This window comes from Meleagris gallopavo, chromosome 15, assembly GCF_905368555.1.
Source record: "Meleagris gallopavo chromosome 15, MGAL_WU_HG_1.1, whole genome shotgun sequence".
Classification (NCBI taxonomy): Eukaryota; Metazoa; Chordata; class Aves; order Galliformes; family Phasianidae; genus Meleagris; species Meleagris gallopavo.
The window spans coordinates 1,004,358-1,022,429 of NC_139418.1; the positions used below are offsets into that span (position 1 = coordinate 1,004,358).

The 18,072-nt window shown below is 42.9% G+C and overlaps 1 protein-coding gene across 6 annotated transcripts in view; it reads left to right on the forward strand.

Annotated features, from left to right (window-relative positions):
- Positions 1–18,072, forward strand: part of LOC100546766 (protocadherin alpha-C2-like) — a 102,323-nt gene that overhangs the window by 42,363 nt on the left and 41,888 nt on the right. The window contains exon 1 of one of the 6 annotated variants that reach the window (XM_019620339.3): positions 11,792–17,907. The exons of 3 other annotated variants lie outside the window; for them this stretch is intronic. In XM_019620339.3, the coding sequence (XP_019475884.2) occupies positions 15,382–17,907 (2,526 nt within the window). In that variant the 5' untranslated portion in view covers positions 11,792–15,381. Of the gene's footprint in view, positions 1–11,791; positions 17,908–18,072 lie in introns of those variants that run through there. 2 more of the 6 variants (XM_085236823.1, XM_085236824.1) reach the window with 2 other exon arrangements.

The following is an 18,072-nucleotide window of genomic DNA, read 5'->3' on the forward strand; positions in this document are numbered from 1 at the left end:
AACAAAAAGGAGATTATTGCAATCTTCTCTAGCTTTTAAGATCTGGTGAAGTAAAATCACCCTTTGTAAATGACTTGTCTAATCTGAGCTGTCAGTTGGAATGGTTTCAAAGGATTTGGGGTTGTTGGTTTTGAACTGCTATTTGCACTTTCATCTTTGTTTGTTTTAATTGTGTTATATATTTGTCAAAAGATTAGAATTAGTGGGTTCTTGTCTCCTCTTTTACAACATCCTGCTTCTCTACAAGGCATTCAATCTCTTTAATGCATCTCACCTTATTTGAAGAAGTACAAGAAAAATTAACTTGAGCTAATGCAGAACATGGAAAGATGCCAACTTGATCAGAGTCAGAGTGCGGGTGTAGAATGGAGTTGTGCACTGAGGAATACTATATGAGTTCTTCATCTGGTGAAGCTTTTTACTGTTGCAATTATATATGTCAGGAAAGAGCTTTTCTTCATTCAGTCTGCTCAAAGTGGAACCAGATTATTCAGAATAAAATCAGAACTAAACATTGATATGAGAAATTCTCTCACAAAAATCCAAAGAACTGAAAAAGGCAAAGACATTAAATTTCAAAAAATGTTTACGTGTCGTTATTCCCTCTTAAGTGACACTGTGGAACAAATGTCAAGACAGAGCATAAGTAGCAGAAAAAGTAAGTTAAAATAGCTTCATATTTATATATATATATATTTTTTCCCCTCTGAAAACACTGCCACACTTCATCTAATGTGTATTAAATAGATTGAATATAAATAAATCGCAGTCTGGGAGTAAGGGATTTTGGAGTGCTTTCTGGAAAATTTCCATATCTTATAGCTATTTAAAATGCATTAAAATACCAAACAAGTGTATATTACAGTATCTTATGATACATTTTGTCTTTCTATACTAAGGGCTTCCAGCCATCTTTACAGAGGCAGCAGAAATGTGCTATTTATCAGCTGTGATGCTGTACAATTAGTCTGTTCCAAATGTATGTTTGGTTGCTGCTAATGCACTGGTCTGGTTTGCTGGAAAGACTTTATTTGTAAAAGTGCTCTGTCTGAAAGATACACTTACTTTTATAAATAGTCTTCCGTCTCTTAATGTAATGCATTTGTAATGTAATATTAATTCTTCTAAAAGGAATGTTTTCTGAAATACTTTAACAGAGAGAGGCTGGACAGTAGTAATTATCATATATAACAGCACCTTGTGTTCAAGCTGAATTTGCTTCTAGTCCCACACCTTATTGTTTATATGGAGAATATTTTGCTCTAGGCAAAGTATCACACGTCATCTGTGACTTCTGCAATGGATGGAAGGAGATTCAGAAGTATGAGAATGTGAGCAACTGATTACTTTTTATTAATATTCATTAAAACAATTTAAATGGTTGGATTTATGAACTTTTGTATTTACATCTCTCTCCATTAGTGAATGGATGAAAACCTTGCAGGCTTTCAGTCTGTGTTTGTACCACTGCTTACTATGGAAGCGGTTTGGTGCTATTCATTATAAAACCCTCTGGCCTCTTAGAAAGTTTAACTGAGCAGTTTGGTCATTCCTCAGGCTGAGGGTGGTGAAGAATATTCATTTTGCCTGCAATAAAAATGTGGCTAACCTTAAAAGGCTTGGCAAGGCATATTTGACTTGATATTTGTTGTGAAGTAGTCTCTGTCATGTTCAGTAGCTGTTGAGGTCTACTCAAGTTGGCTGAGTTATAAGCTTTTGAGAAATTCTTGTCCTCTGAACTTGGTAGACTCTTGAAAGAGTTGGAAAGCTCTTTCTTTCAAGTCCTGCCAACACAGAAGACTGTTTCAGCCAAGAGCTGGCAGGACCTTCCCATAATAGCAGTTGTATGATGGTGGCCCATGAGAATGAAAACTGAGAACAGGAGCACTGAGAGTAAAGGAAAAATAATGCCCATGCCAGGACCAGGATGCAGGGAAAGGGAGGATCCCTAATTTCAATGTAGAAACTGTAGAAATGCATTGCATGGAAGCAGACCAAGTGATCCCATGACCATACCCTGATGTCTTTTGAGTATCTTGAGATATGGAGACATCAGAGCCTCTCTGGGCAACCTTTGCTACTGTTTAGTTCCCTACACAGTTAAAAATAAATAAATAAATAAAATTTCCCTTATTCATAGGCAGAATTTATCTTAGAAAGAAATTACTTCAAAACTTCAGAGGTTTGTAAGTCCTATAGATCAGTTACCGCATAACGGACATTGATCAGTAGAAAGTGCAGTGTTACTTCTTGAAGAGATAGGCCACATGTATTTTCCTGTGGGGGACTGACTGTACAGTATCGCTAACAGCACATGGAAGGTGTAAAAGGAACTCATAATAGAGAAACAGACATGCCAGAAGTGTCAAAGTTCAGAATTAAGAGCTTAACTAAGTGATTCGGTGATGTAACGCTATAGTAATTAAACAAGTATCACAGTGGAATAAAATAGGCACAGTGGAATAAAATAGGCCATTTAGTAGCTCAGAAACCCAGTAACTACTTCCTTTTGATATTTTTACCTTGAATGGAGGTACTTTGTTTCCATCAAGACAGAAAACTATAAAGGTTTTTGTATTGCAGCAGTACAAAACCCAGAAAATAACCTACCAGTACTTGGCTGAGTCCTTAGTGTGGGTAGTTTTATGTTCTTGAATGAAGAACTGAAAAGGAGCTGAAAGTCTTTTAATGAGAATGCAATGTCAAGATTCCTCTGTGTTTATTCAGCAAGAGGATAACTATGGTGTCAAGTTTTCAGGACTAAGGATCTCAAGAATGGGAACATTGACAGGGCTGTGTCTCCTTGTTTTTTCAAACCTTTCTTTGGCTCTTTCTATGTTTGACACCACAATGACATTGTCTGCTGTTGTAGGAACAAGTAGACGCAATATGAGGCTTCCATCAGTAGTATATATATATTTTTTTTCCATTATTTTTTATAAACTATACGAAATGCGTAAGGCAAGTCTGCATTAATATTCCAGAACTAGATAGTTCTAGGCACCAGATATAGTCTAACTTTTAGAAGAATATTTTATTATGTAAACCACTTTGAACTATTCAGTACAGACCCTTGTGCTCAAGGAAGGAAATACTGAACTCTTCCTAAAGCTGAAACGTAAGTAGTTCAGTGTCACTGACATTATAAGAATCCTGAAAAGAAGGTGGAAAACAGATATGCTTTGTGTACTTAAACAGTTTTTTCCCTTCAGCACCCATTACAAACAATAAATTATACATATGTGTATGTAACTTCTTTCTTGAGAATATCCGCACGTCCTCTGCAGTACTGCTGTAAGCCAGTCAGTAGTCACTTGAGCCCAGTGGCTCAAGTGCTGCCATTTTAAGAACCAATTAAGACACTTGCTAGAAATCATGAAGCCCTTGATCTAACACTGAATAGAACCCAATCCTTGTGAATTTATGCTTTTATGGCACAATCAGCTGTTTCTGTTACTGTCTTAGAATCATAGAATAGAATCATAGAATATTTTTATTTGGAAGGGACGCATGAAGGTCATCTAGTCCAGCTCCCCAGCAACTAACAGGGATACACACAAATAGGTGAGGCTGCTCAGAGCCCATCCAGCCTGACCTTGAGTGTTTCCAGGGACAGGGCACCACTTCTCCAGGCACCCTGTGCTCGTGCTTCACCACCCTTATAGTGAAAAACTTCTTCCTTATTTCTATTCTGAATCTTTCCTCTTTTAGTTTGAAACCATTTCCCCTCATCCTATCGCAACACAACCTGCTAGGGTCTGTCCCTGTCTTTCTTATAGCCTCCCTTTTTATACTGAAAGGCTTCAATTGGGTCTCCTGAAGCTTCCTCTTCTCCGGCCTGCACAGCCCCAGCTCTCAGCCTGTCCTCACAGGGAGGTGTTCCATCCCTTGGATCTTTTTTGTGGCCCTCCTCTGGACTCACTTCAACAGCTCCATGTCTTTCATGTGCTGAGCACTCCCCATCTGGATGTAGCACTCCAGATGAGGTCTCAGCGCAGAGCAGAGGGGCAGACATCCACCCTTGCCCTGCTGGCCACGCTGCTTTGGATGCAGACCAGGGTATGGTTTTCTCTCTGGATTCCAGGGGCACATGCTGGCTCATGTCCAGCTGCCATCCAGCAGTACCCCCAGTCCTTTTTGACAGGGCTGCACTCTATCCTGTCATCCTCCAACTTCTACTGACAGTGGCGGTTGCCATGACCCAGGTACTAGACCTTGCACTTGGACATACTGAACTTCTTAGTGTTCTCCTGAGCCCACTGCTCAGCCTGTCTAGGCCCCTCTGAATGGCATCCCGTCCATTGGATGTGTTGACCACACCACATAGCTTGCTTTTGTCTTGCCTTATTTTCAAAACCCCCAAACTCAGTTCCAGGGAATTTTATCCTCTTCTTGGTATTGCATGAGAGATACTGCTTTTCATCCCTTCCTTTGAGCTTCTGTTCATCATCTGTCTTCCACTTACTTGCATCTTCTCTTTCCTTTGCATCTCGTTCTAAAGTCTCAATCTCAGATGCTCTTATTTGCTGCATCAGAGGTGATCTTGTTGCAGCAGTGAATCTGAACAGAGCTGTCTCAGCATTTCTGAAGCTTGCTACAGGCCTTGATCTGGGCAGCTCTGGTCAGCAACTTTCTGACATCTTCTTAATAACTTGATTGCTGTTTCTCCTAGATCTGTAAGCCCATACAACATCATGCTATCGAGTTCTTAGCTAATTTTGTCTGTGACATTATAGTTCTTGTATTTTCCATGGTCCGTTCACCACTGCCTCTTTCTCTTCATTTTTTGGATCTTCTTGTCTCAGTATTTTGTCTCACCACCCTGGAATGTCTTTGGTGAAATTTTTGAACTTCACGTTTATCTTGTTTTTCTCATCAGTGTATTTTAAGACTCCAGTTCTCCTCTCCATTTTCTTGACACCTTACCTCAGGTCATTTTGTTGCTCTTCATTCATTTGAATGAAATCTCACCTAGGGTGCTCTGTAGCAAATAATGTTTGCTCTTCCTGTTGGTCCTTTTGTGTTTTCCTTGAGTGCTTTCACTTGTGCACACACTCGTATTCATACCTCAGTCATACTAATCTTAGTCATTTCTTTTAGTAAAATTTCTGCATCCAGCATAAAATATAAATATAATATAAATAAATATTATATAAATAATATATAAATATCATAAACGAGAACAGGTAAAATCAGAAGGATTACAGAAAGGAAAAGCTCAGATTAGTTACAGGTAATGAACTCAAAATATTGATACAATCTTTGTAAGAAATGATAAAGCAAAATTGTTGCTGGGCTTATGTACAAGACTATTGGCAGATGATCTTTGGCATGTTATCAGATTCTGCTTGTAAGTGCCCAGTTAGAATCCAATTGATGTTCTGTTTTGATAAACTTATTAAGGGCAAAATGTGATAGAGATTGTAAAGGTGGAGTAGAGAGCACAAAATGGCTGGAACTTAGAATACAAGTGAAGAGGAGAAAAAAGAACCAACTTCTGCATGGCTGTTCAGGGAGAAGGTGGGGGCAAGGAAGACATGAGATCTCAGAGTGCTTCAGGATGCCAAAGAGAAACAAAAATGTAGAACAAAGTCATTGGCCAAGAGTGTAAGCCAGGGTCAGAAGCTGTTCCTGGTTCTGCTGAATAAGAAAATCAATGGCTTTTGTCCTGAGGTGAGATAATATCAGCAGAATCTGCAGTAAAAACATTGTGCTCATTGTGGATGTGGTTATACAATAAAAATAGCCCAAGCGCAATACAGTTTAGGCAAATGTGCTGGGGGTTTTTTTTGTGTTGCTTTTTTTTTTTTTCCCCTAATAGGATTTGAAATAAAATCTTCTAAGCTCAGAAATGCCTGCTGAGAATTTAGCAAACAAAAATGAAATATTTTCCTGCCCTACTTTCCCTGCTCAGCCATTCCTGGGCAGACATGAAATACAGAAAGCTGCGGAACAGCAGCCATTGGATTACTGATCTCATAAAACTCCTCACAGAGTCAGTATGTTTTATGGGGCTGGTGCTGCAATGTGCTCCTGCCTCTTTTATGGCTCTCAGCTGCTGTGTAAAATAGCTAAGGGGTTTATATTTTTTGTTGATGTACAGAAGACTGTAGCATGTCTATCAGAACTGCAAGCCAAGACCTGCAGCTCCAGCCACAAGGCTGATGGAATGAAGGGTTATTGGTTACTTAGCTGTGTTACTGGGCAAAGTCTTCCCCATTGGTGCTAAAAGTTGGGTAGACTCCTGTGATGGAGGCTTTCCCCCATCATTTTATCACAGAGTGAAGTTACTTCCTTCTCACCATATGGAGAATTACCCTAAAAATGGCTAATGCTGAGGAAGCTGTGAAAGGCTGGAACCAAACATGCAGAACTGAAACATCTACCTCATATGTGGCTCTTATGTCATAGCAGATATGCTAAATACTGCTTGTATACAGGCTGTGTTTGTTGTAGGGAGCTCTAGAAGTCCTGAGCAACACTTTGGTTTTCCTTTGGTTGTTCATCCATTCTGCAGCAAAGAAGTGACTGATTCCTAGCTGGTTCTACCTGCTGCTGCTTGAAGGCAATACTGCATTGGTGGCTGAGGCTTTAGCTGCAGAGAGTGGGGGACTGTGTTTGAGTGCTATATCCAGGGCTGGAGGTGTTGATTTGCCCCATTTTTATGCTTTAGAAGACATAACACTCATGATTTCTTTTCCTGGTTGATACAAGTTGCAGCTTGATAGGACCCTTAATGGATAACCTTGTTGTTTGTTTAGATAATGGCAAGGATCTGCATCTCTGTTGTAGAATAGATAAGAGAGCTTCTGCAAGACTTTGTATTGGATAGATAAGGGAGATTCCTGAGACTTTGTATAGATGAGGAAGGTTTCATGAGTCTTTGTATGGAATATGTATGTGCCTCAGAGGTCTCTGAGTTACGCAATCCACACAACCAACGCTGCTATTGAAGAATGCCTACTTTCTAACCACTGCAACTTGAGTCTTAGAGAGTTTCTTGATTGACGACCGCTTTATGGTAAAATGGTAGATTTGATACTGGCTTGTTCTGACATCAAGAAAACAGCTATTACGTGGATAATCCTAAAATGCAGCCCTGAAAAAGAAGGTCATTCTGACACTTTTAGATTCTGCTGAAGTATAATTTTTTCTATTAATTTTAATTTAATCTATTAATTAAATTGCTGACATTTAGGGCAGCTCTGTAGCGCTCAGCATGGTAGGATATGGAGTCTGATTTAAAATGGAGGGAATATGTCCTTCGTCGTTTCAGTGCTGCTTTACATGCTTAGTTTCAGGAGGAATTTGTACCTTGCTGCTGTGTAAGAACCTCATAGAAGCTTGGAACAGATGCTTGTAGCTTGGTGCTAAGCTCCATGCAGCTTTGAGGTGGAGGTGTGCCAGAGAGGACAGATGTGTCACTCTCAGCTGCTCCATGAAATTTGAGCAATGTGAAAAATGCTTAATTGTTACCATTGGATAATCCATTTTCACATTGTGCACGTTACTTCTCAGGTCTTGGTCTGTTTGGAGTGGCTGCAGATGGCATCTTGAATGCATACTGGAATGCATTCCTGTACAGAAAATGAGCACAAACCATTTAAGCCATGTTTAAGTTGTCAGGTTGGGACTTAGGTCTGTTTGGCTAAGAAAATACACTTGGTATTTGCAGCCCAGTGGAACAAGTTAATGCATGCTTCAACTAGTGTTGGTATATATATGTATATATAATTTGTTTATTTCTGTTTTCCTTATTTAACCAGGAGAAGGTATGTTATATTTTAGGTAACCTGAAGAAGTATTTATGATCGTTTAAGGAGGCACATAGAAGATGGTTGCAGTGAAAGTATCTTTCAATATCAAAAGCACAAGTCAACTGTCATGTGCAAGTAGTGATCTTGCTACTCAGTAGTTAGCAGAGTAACTCTGCTAAGGGAGGGAGGTCTTCATTTTGGTGTTTGTGTGTGTGCTGCTTTGAATTCAGTATGATTACCCAGATACGAGGCTCAATAAATTGAACATCCAAAGTAAAGCTTAGGATACACTTTTTATGTCTTGAATTTATCCTTTCTAATTTGATATATTTTTGCAGAATAATGGAATTTATGGAGATACTATTAGGAAATGCAGCAAATTTGGAAAAGTCATTAGGAGAGCAGTAGGCCAAGAACTGAAAGTGCAATTGAAGGAGATGGAATTGACATTTGAAAAAGCAAAATCTGATCTAGCACAAGATGTACAGTTTATAGTTAGGGCATTGACAGTCAATACTTCTGACATGCTCAAAGACAAACTTAGGTCAACATTAAAACAGTGTGAAAACCAACCTACCTGATTGCCAGTTCCTTTTCAGATCCAAATGAGGACATTTCAGATTTTAGGTGATTAACTACTAAGAGACACTTAAACAGGGAGCAGAAATAAATTTAATAGATATAACTCACTCTGTGTCTTTAAAGGAGTGAACACACAGCATTTAGCTACTCATATAGTCTTCTATAATGCAAACTTGAACTTTTTGCTAGTAAATGAGAAGCACTGACAGGCTGTGAAGAAAGTGCTGTCAGTCTTTTTCAGCAGTGAATAAGGTGACTGACTGTTCCTCATATTACTCCTTCCCTGTATTTTTGATTCTCACTCTCTATTTTTACACCTAGTTCTCAATTTCCATTGGGTCAATGCTGCTGTTTGGTGCTTAGCTTCTCACTTTATCTGAAGTGTGTAGACAAAAATTAAGGGAAAAGGAGACATCAGCATCCCTTATCAGCATTGTTTTGGAACACCGTCAATTTCTCATATATCCAGAAGGACAAACTTAAAAATCTTAGGAAGCTGAGGAAGAAAAAATAAGGAGAATCAACATAAAGAGAGGAGAATATTTTCTGGAAAGAGACAAGATTACTACTGTCACTAGTAATATGAAAAAGAAAACAAAAAGTATGGAACAAATATTCAAGAAGGAGAATAGATTGATAGGAAAACACAGAAGAGAGGGATGGGTTTAAGTACCAGTCTGTAAACATGAAGACAACACTGAGAGTTTTAGAACTGCCAGTCCATCTTGGATGAGTTAGCAGAGCTAAGGAGTCAGCAGTAGAGACTTGAACTCAATGGTCATGTATAAAAAAAAAGGATTTAAAACAGTTGAGTCCCATTCTTTAAATATTTGTAAATGTTAATAATGATAATATCTGGAAGAAATTTTTTTGTGGAGTAGAAGATGTCTTAGAACCAGATGGCTTGAAATGAAAAATCATAGTATGTATGGAAGACTGACAAAGATGGTAGCAGAGATTGGAAAGAAACATAGTATAGATAAAGAAAAGCACAAACCAACTTTACGGTGGTGGAAATTATTCTGTCCACATCCAAGTTGTTAATGTCCTTTCATTTAGAATGGCACAGTATGTGACAATTATTGTCAATAAGTTATTGGAAGGATTTGTAGTTATCAGAAGAAATATTGCAGACGACAAACAGGATGAGTCAGAGAGAGAGCCATCCTTACATGTTAGACTACAAGTCAGAAATAATTAACTGAAGACCTTGAGAAGCAAAGAAACGCATTTTGTTTGTGTACTTCTTATCTGTATTTTGTCTGTGGCTTGTCTAAATTCAGGTTTACAACACAGATTCTTTTTTTCTATACCCCAACTCACCACTTTTTCTTTACATGCAATTTTCTACAAATAGTGTCAAGTATGCTACTGGAAAGAAATTGTGACCTAAATACAAGCAGGATTTTTTTATTTTTATTTTTTATTTTTGGCTGTTTAGCAACCTTGGTTCCCATAACAGCAATGTTTTAAATAGGCTGGCTTCAGATGTATGTGATACGAAAAAAAATCTCACCAGTTATTTGTACCAATGGTGAAAAATGAATTTATGGGAGGATATGAAAAAACAGAGTAAATCCAGTTGAACAATTTGCCACAGTACCTATTCCAAACAAAGGGGAGGCAAGCTGCATGTAGAACAATCACTAATCAGCAAAGAATTCAAATGCAGAATATGACTGGAAGGAAGGAGCAGAGAAGTTGGATGTAGAAACGAGAAGTTTACATTGCTTCAGGGAGGCACTTTGAAGTGTATTTGGGAAGAGGGAGAATCCCACATCCTCAAAAAATCCCATACTGAGAATGAAGACCAGATTCAGTGGTTCAACTGCAGGGCTTTGTTTAAAGGGTTGATTGGTGGCTCTGTTCTTACTGCAGAACCCACTTGCTCATATTTTGGGATCTCTGAGCTCATGTAGCTTAGTGGAGACTGATGAAAGCTCATCAGATCCTTTTCACTCCTGCTTTTACATTGCCTAATCATCCTACGTGCCATTTTCCTGACCAGATAGTACTTGAGACATAAGGATTCTCCAGAAACAATGGAAAGCCCTCTACACTGTCTTCTTCAGAGAAGATGTGCATGAGGGTGGGGGACACAACTGAAGTGAGTTCCAGAATCCCAAGGGAACAAATTGAAACAGGGGGTTGGACTGAAGTACTAGTGTGTATCCCTTCACATGAACAAGATCTTCCCAGAGGTGTTGAGAGTACTCACGGGCTAGAAGAAAGCACCTTTCTGGAAAAACTGTCTGTGGGAGTAATTCCCTTACTGTTTGTGAGCATTGTTTTCCCCTGTGGTTGATGTAATTGGCCTTGTGACTGATGGCTGTGCCTTTACTCTTGACTTGATTTAATTCTAAGCAAAGCAGACAAACCATAAGCACTACATGCAAGTAGGCACATGAAGAGAAAATCTAGGGTTTTCTACAGAATGACATAGCTTACCTTTTTGTTAATGGCTGATCTGTGTGGATTATCTAGACTTGTCTCTATACTTTTTGCACACTGCTTTGTCTGAAGGCAGGAGTTGTGTATGCCAAGAACACTGTGTAGCTACTTAAGTAATCTCTTGTTGCCAAAGAGTACGTGCCGAGAAAACTGTATGCAAAAATCTAGAGCCTCATCCTCAGATCTGTGTCTTCCCACAAGTTCAGAAAGGAGCTGCGTCACAACATTCAGTCATTGCATGTCATGTTTTAGGGATTTGCTTTACTGAAGTTGACGTTATTTGCAGAGAAGCAAAATGTCTTTTCAGGTGTCAAAATTCCTTGCTGTTCTTCAGTTAACACGGCATATGGTCACACATTCCTATTTTCTGACATCTCTTTACTTTTGCTTTGTAAGAGACTCAGAAATAGCCAGAGGAAGGAAGGACTATTTGGTGAATTAAAGAGAACAGATATGTTGCAGCTCAAGCAAATTTAGGTGATTTTAGTTATGTTGCTGTATGAAATTATTTCTGGTACAGGTGTGATTTGAAATAGGTGAACTTTTAAGGCCCTCAATAAGCGCAGAACTGTATTCATTTCTAATTCTATCACTCCCAGGAGAAATATCTGTGCAGAAATATTTCTGTGGCATTGTGTTATGCTGCTACTAATTCTGGCATATCTATATATAGTAAGATTTCAAGAAAGACTTGCATAGGAATGTGGTGACTTTCTACATTGAAACAGTTATACTACTACAGATGCATATCAGTGTATTACTACTTTACAATATAACTTATAGCTACTATCATATAACTTAATTGATTTCTGAACATCTTGGTAAAATCAGTGCATTTTTCTGTGCTTCCATATGTTTGTACTCACATCAGAGGACTGATACAATTTAATTTAACCAAGAAAAATGTAGTGATGCAATTTTTGTCAGAGTCAGTGAAGCCCAACAGACGTGAGTATGCAGATACTGCATGCAGGTTGTATCCTATCACTTCAGGAGCTGTCAGGATTGTCAGCAAATGGATATTTGGCCTAGAGTGTTCTATCAGCTGGTTTTTGCTGCAGGGACAGACTCTGATGTTCTCTCTTCCGTGAACTGTTCTGAAGTCCTGGGAACACTCTTATATAGTGATTTTTAAGGTATTTCAGAATTTGGAGTTTTATGAAATCTCAAGAAGTTTCTGGAAAGCAAAACTCCAGGTTTCGAAGTCCGAGTACAGCTGAAACTGAAATTTTGTTTCTGTGTTTCTTTTATTGTCTTTTGCTGTACAAATCAATATTACTACAGACCAAACCCCGAGGTGTTTTCTCTATGGGAGTTTTTTCCTGAATTAAACCCCAATGTCTGCAGGACTGACTGAGCATTCCCACCAAAGCTAGTGGGAATACCTAAAATTGTTGTGGCCATTGATGAATGCTATGTAGATTCAAAATAACTCAGGGGAAACTGAATCAGAATAGAGGTTTCAGTGTATCATTCAAAAACTGTATGGTCAGCCTGAATGATGTAAAGCAAGTATTTTCAGAAAGACTGCTACATTTGTACAATGCTAGTGTGTATCAGCCAAGCTACATTATTAATCTGTTTTGATTTTATTCATTCTTTAAGACTTAGAAAAATTCCAGAAGCCAGACAATCCCAGGAATTAAATTTTTGAAATTAGGAGAAAAATGTTGTAGGAACTTGACGTTGAGATTTCAAAACACATTTGAAGGAAATTTATAGTTTTGTTATGTATATGTTATCTTTGTTCAGTTTTACATTCTGCAGTACTTTACAAAACTTGAGGTGTGCATAGTGCTAGCTGTTCACAAAGGGGTAGGTTCTCTGGAGGTGCTTAAGGAAAGGGTTGGTGTAGTACTGAGGGACATGGTTCAGTGGGCACTATGGGTGATTGGCAGACAGTTGGACTGGATGATCTTAGAGGTCTTTTCCAACCTTAATCATTCTACGGTTCTATGAAATGAGCCTTGGTAGCATGCGAGTAGGGATGGGTAATATTTAAGCATTCACCAGCTGTCACTTGGTGAGGTACTCAGCTGGAATGCGCTAGAAGGGAACCTCAGTATGTATCAGAAGTAAATCACTGGGGCCTAGGAGCAATGAGAAAGGGAAACTTGCCTGCAGAGGTGGGCTTTGTCTTCCCACTGCCACTTATCATGGGCATTGTTCGTTTTTGAGAAAATCCCTACCATTCTATTCCTTAAATCAGTGCCTAAGATGTTGCCTTTTATCCTGTCTTTTGGTGTGATGCATGTTTGTTAAAGGTCTTTGTACCTGTATGCTTGGGAGATGTAGGGCAGAGGTGCTCCTTAACCTGACTGGATGAGCCAATATTGAGTTGTCTGGAAAACTGAGGTTGTATCTGTTCTGTTTCATATGCTGACAGTGAGCTGTTTTGACACACAGCCACATAATCCATGTGTACTGCAGATTCAGAAATATCAAAATAGAAAACAAACTAACAAAAAAAAAACAACAAAACCCAACACCAAAAAAAGAAAATTTGGGCTTCTAATCAGTTAGTTGTTTGTTCTATCAGGGCATTTTGTTCTCAATCTTTGAACTTTGTGATCTTGAAGGTGGATAGCTAGACAAAAAATTGGAAGCTTTTTTTTCTTCTTCTTCTTCTTTTTTTTTTTTTTCCTTTAAGTATTTGGCTCCTGTTTAGACCAGTGGATGAAATAGGCAGATTTCCAGATATTCTAGGTGCTTGGCTTCTCCATCTGCCCTTCTAGTGCTTCACAGACCTACATTTGTCCTGCTTAAAAAAATAGGTAGGGTGCTCCCATCATGATATCTACAGACCCTGGAGTACTGGGCATATTAGAATAAATATGAAGACAAGTATTTGGAGTAGAGAAATGGCCTTGAAATCAACACTTGAGTATTGAACATAAATAGGGTGATTCTACTCTTGATGTTGGCTCTTCTAATGTTCCTCTCTGATTATAGTGGCTACAGTTAAAAGCTGATAAACCGGTAATCTCAGCGGTGCTGAGTCAGAGTTATGGCAGTTGTTCTTCAGGATTTGTTCATCAGGTGCATGTAGTAAAAACCTTTGGGATTCACAATATAAGCTGGTGCTCTTAAAAATCACTCTGCACTGGGGCGAGTGCCCAGACCCACAAAAGGGCAATGAGAAGGATTTTAGCTGAAAATTGAGGTCCACTGTTGCATTTGATAGACCAGCCCCATCCAGAAAAGATTCGGTAGTCATTCTGAAAGACCTGGTGGGGAAAACAAGAGGAATTTTGCACTGGGTTAATAGGTACAGTATGCACTCCTGGAGGATTATGCTCAATGGCTTGTCTCCATAAATACATCAGTGTAGTGACTTATGTGTTGTATGAATGGGTACTTAAGTTTATTGCTTTGACTGTGATTTGTGGCATTGGGGTAAAAACTTACTGCAGCACCTTTTCACCCCACTGCTGAGGTGGTTGAATTTCATCACTCCACTTTTTGTCAATCCTCTAATACGAGGGCAGAGGAAGATAGAATAGTAACTGGAAAACAGCTCGTATTGTGCTTCTCCATCTTTTCTCCAGTCACACTCGATCACCTTGAGCGTCTCTTGTGTTAATGGGAAGCTGAAGCCCACCTTAAATGCTCTGAACTCGTGGGTGTGACCTGCAGAATTCCTCCAGCCCAACAGCTGGTGGGCCTGCAGCAGGGGCGAATGGAGGGCGAGGGGCCCTTCAGGGGCTGGGCAGAGGGACGGTGCTGCAGAGAAGATGAATCTCCGATGGAGCAGAGGGGCAGGTCTTCGAGAAAGAGGTCGTCAAACCCACTGCAGCAGCACACAGACGGCACCAGGCTTGGCTGGAGGCCCGGTTTTTTTCGGCGCCCTGCGCTGATTTAACTCTCCCAAGCGGATGCATTTTAGCACTGCAGCAGCAGGTCCAGAAGTGCAGGCGGCTCGAGGCCCGCCCCGCGCCCCCGAAGCTTCAGCAGCGAAACCGGGGCGGAGGCGAGGGGCGGCGCGGCTGGGCACGGCCGGACCGCTCCCCTCCCTCCTCGGCGGCGGCTACCGGCAGCGAAGGGCCCGGCGCTCCGAGGGGCGGCAACACGTGGGTGAGGCCGGGGCCGCGGGGGGGAGCGGGGCTCGTCCGCACGCCTTCCCCCCCGGGACCGGGCCCTGGGCCGGCGCGGCGGAGCGGAGCGGAGCGCGGCCCTGGGAAAGGCGTGCAGCGGAGGGGCCGCTGTCCGCGAGCGCGGTGCTGAAGCGGAACCCGCCCCTCCCGCCGCGAGCCGCTGTTCCCGGCCGCGGTGCTGAACCGGAGCCAGCCGCGGCTTAGCGTCCTCCCCCGCCTCCGCCCGCGCGGCAGCTGGAGCAGGAGAAAGCGGATCCGGCGAGTCCCGGTCCCTCCTCCTTCCTCCTCCTCCGCCTTCTCCTCCTCTTCTTCCTCCTCGGAGCAGCCGGAGGGAGAGAGGTCGGAGCCGCCGCCTCGGTCAGCCGCCGAACATGGGCTGGGCAGCCGGTGGTGGCCGGCGGCTGCTGCTCGCCGCTCGCATGAAGCGGCCGGGCGGTGGGGTGTGAGGCCGGGCCAGGGCCGGGCGAAGCGGCTCCGGCGGCTTCCCACCCCCGGCTATGGCGGCGGCGGCGGCGGCTCGGCGAAGCCGCGGCGGGGCGGTGGCGCTGGGCCTGCCGCTGCTGCTGCTGCTGGGGCTGAGCAGCGGGCGGGCGGCGGGCGGGCCGCTCCGCTACTCGGTGCGGGAGGAGCTGCCGCACGGCGCCTTCGTGGGCAACGTGGCGAGCGACCTGGGCGTGGATCCGCGGCGGCTGGCGGAGCGGGGAGCGCGGCTCACGTCGGGCAGCGGCCGGCAGTACCTGGAGCTGGAGCTGGGCCGCGGGGCGCTGCTGGTGCGGGAGCGTATGGACCGAGAGGTGCTCTGTGAGTTGAGCCCCACCTGCTTTCTCAGCCTAGAGCTGGTCATCGAGCAGCCCATCGAGGTGCACAACGTGGAGGTGGAGGTGCTGGACATCAATGATAACGCGCCCCGCTTTCCTCGCCAGGATTACCGGCTGGAGATCAGTGAGTCTGCCGTGCCCGGTGCCCGCTTCCACATCGAGAGTGCTCAGGACCCTGATGTGGGTACCAACTCTGTGCAGAGCTACCAGCTGAGCCCCAGCCACCACTTTGCCCTGGACCTTAAAGGCTTCCAGAGTGGCAGTAAGCTCCTGGAGCTTGTGCTGCAGCAGCCGCTGGACCGGGAGCAGAGTGCCCTGCTGCAGCTAGTGCTCACTGCCGTGGATGGTGGGGATCCCCCCAGGTCCGGCACAGCTCAGATCTCTGTGCGAGTTGTGGATACCAACGACAACCCACCTGCCTTTGATCGCTCTACATATACCGTGAACCTGCTGGAGAACTCACCCCCTGGCACGCTAGTTGTCAAACTCAATGCTTCAGACCCCGACGAGGGTTCCAATGGGGATGTGATCTATTCTTTTGGCAGCTATACCCCACAGAAGGTGAGGCAGCTCTTCCGTGTGGATCCACATTCAGGGGAGGTACGGGTTAATGGCACCTTGGATTATGAAGAAGCATCCTCTTATGAGATCTATGTGCAAGCCACTGATCAGGGCCCTGTGTCTATGGCTGGGCACTGCAAAGTACTGGTCAACATTGTGGATGCCAATGATAATGTTCCTGAGGTGGTCCTGACCTCCCTGTACAGCCCAGTGCCAGAGGATGCAAAGCCAGGAACTGTGGTGGCCTTAATGAGTGTCACAGACCAGGACTCTGGGCTGAACAAGCAGGTGAGCCTGCGTATTCCCCCCGGCCTCCCCTTTATGCTCAACTCTTTCAAGAATTCCTACACCTTGGTCACCCAAGGGAACCTGGACCGTGAGAAAGCAGCAGCTTACAACATCACAGTTACGGCTACTGATTCTGGAAGCCCCCCTCTCTCCTCCCAGAAGGTGATCCATGTGGTCATCTCTGACATAAATGACAATCCTCCGCTCTTTGAGGAACCTGTGTATTCAATTTACGTCCCTGAGAACAACCCTCTTGGAGTTTTGCTTTGCACTATCAAAGCCACTGACCCGGATGTCGCCGAAAATGCCTACATATCCTATTCTCTGTTGGATGGGGAGATTGAAGGGCTACCTGCTGCCTCCTTTGTCACCATTAAATCTGACAGCGGTGACATGTATGCTGTCAAATCCTTTGACTATGAGACACTAAGGGAATTCCATGTGGTTGTCCAGGCTCAGGATGCTGGGATCCCATCACTGAGCAGCACTGTCACTGTCTACATCTATGTGGTAGATGTGAATGACCATGCTCCAGAGATTCTGTATCCTACCTCAACCAACACTTCAGCAGCCCTGGAGATGATCCCACGCTCAGCTCATGCTGGATATTTGGTAACCAAAATTATAGCCATTGATGGGGACTCAGGACAAAATGCCTGGTTGTTCTTCTACATAGTGCAAACCTCAGATCCAGATTTGTTCAGGATAGAACTCCACACTGGGGAGATTAGGACTACTCGGAAACTGAGGGAGGAGAGCACACCTACTTTCAACCTGACGGTGGAGGTGAGAGACAATGGAGAGCCACCGATGTCTTCATCAGTAGCCATCACGGTTGCTGTGGTGGACAGAGTCTCCAAAATCATCCCTGATACAAGAAGGCACATTAGAAGTCCGAGCAATTATTCAGAAATCACTCTTTATCTCATTATTGCTTTGTGCTCCATCTCCTTCGTTTTCCTTTTCACAATCATTGGGCTAACTGTTATCAAGTGCTACAGATACAGTCTGTACGGGGACTCCTGCTGTACGGGTTTCTGTGGGGTCAGAGAACGGTGCCCTGCTGAATTGTACAAGCAGGCCAACAACAACATCGATGCGAGGTTGCCTCATGGTTTAAAAGTGCAGCCCCATTTCATTGAAGTGCGGGGCAATGGGTCTCTCACTAAGACCTACTGCTATAAGGCTTGCTTAACTGCAGGATCGGGAAGTGACACTTTTATGTTTTACAATACTTGTGGGCCAACAGGAACGGTTCCCTCTGCAGTGGTGACTGAGAGGCATCTGACAGGACAGAGTGGGCAGAGTGCACAAAACCTGATCATACTTAAAAATGACTCCATTACTCCTAATGAGGTGAGGCTACATTGATAAATGGTCAGCACAGTGCTCTGAGCAAATTTGTACTTAAGAAGAGGTTCAAACTGGAAAACTCTGATTAAGTGTATTTCCTTTGGGGCTCACTGGCACGTAGTGAGAAACGTGGTTCTAGAGTATTCTAATGTGTGCAATTCATTTTGT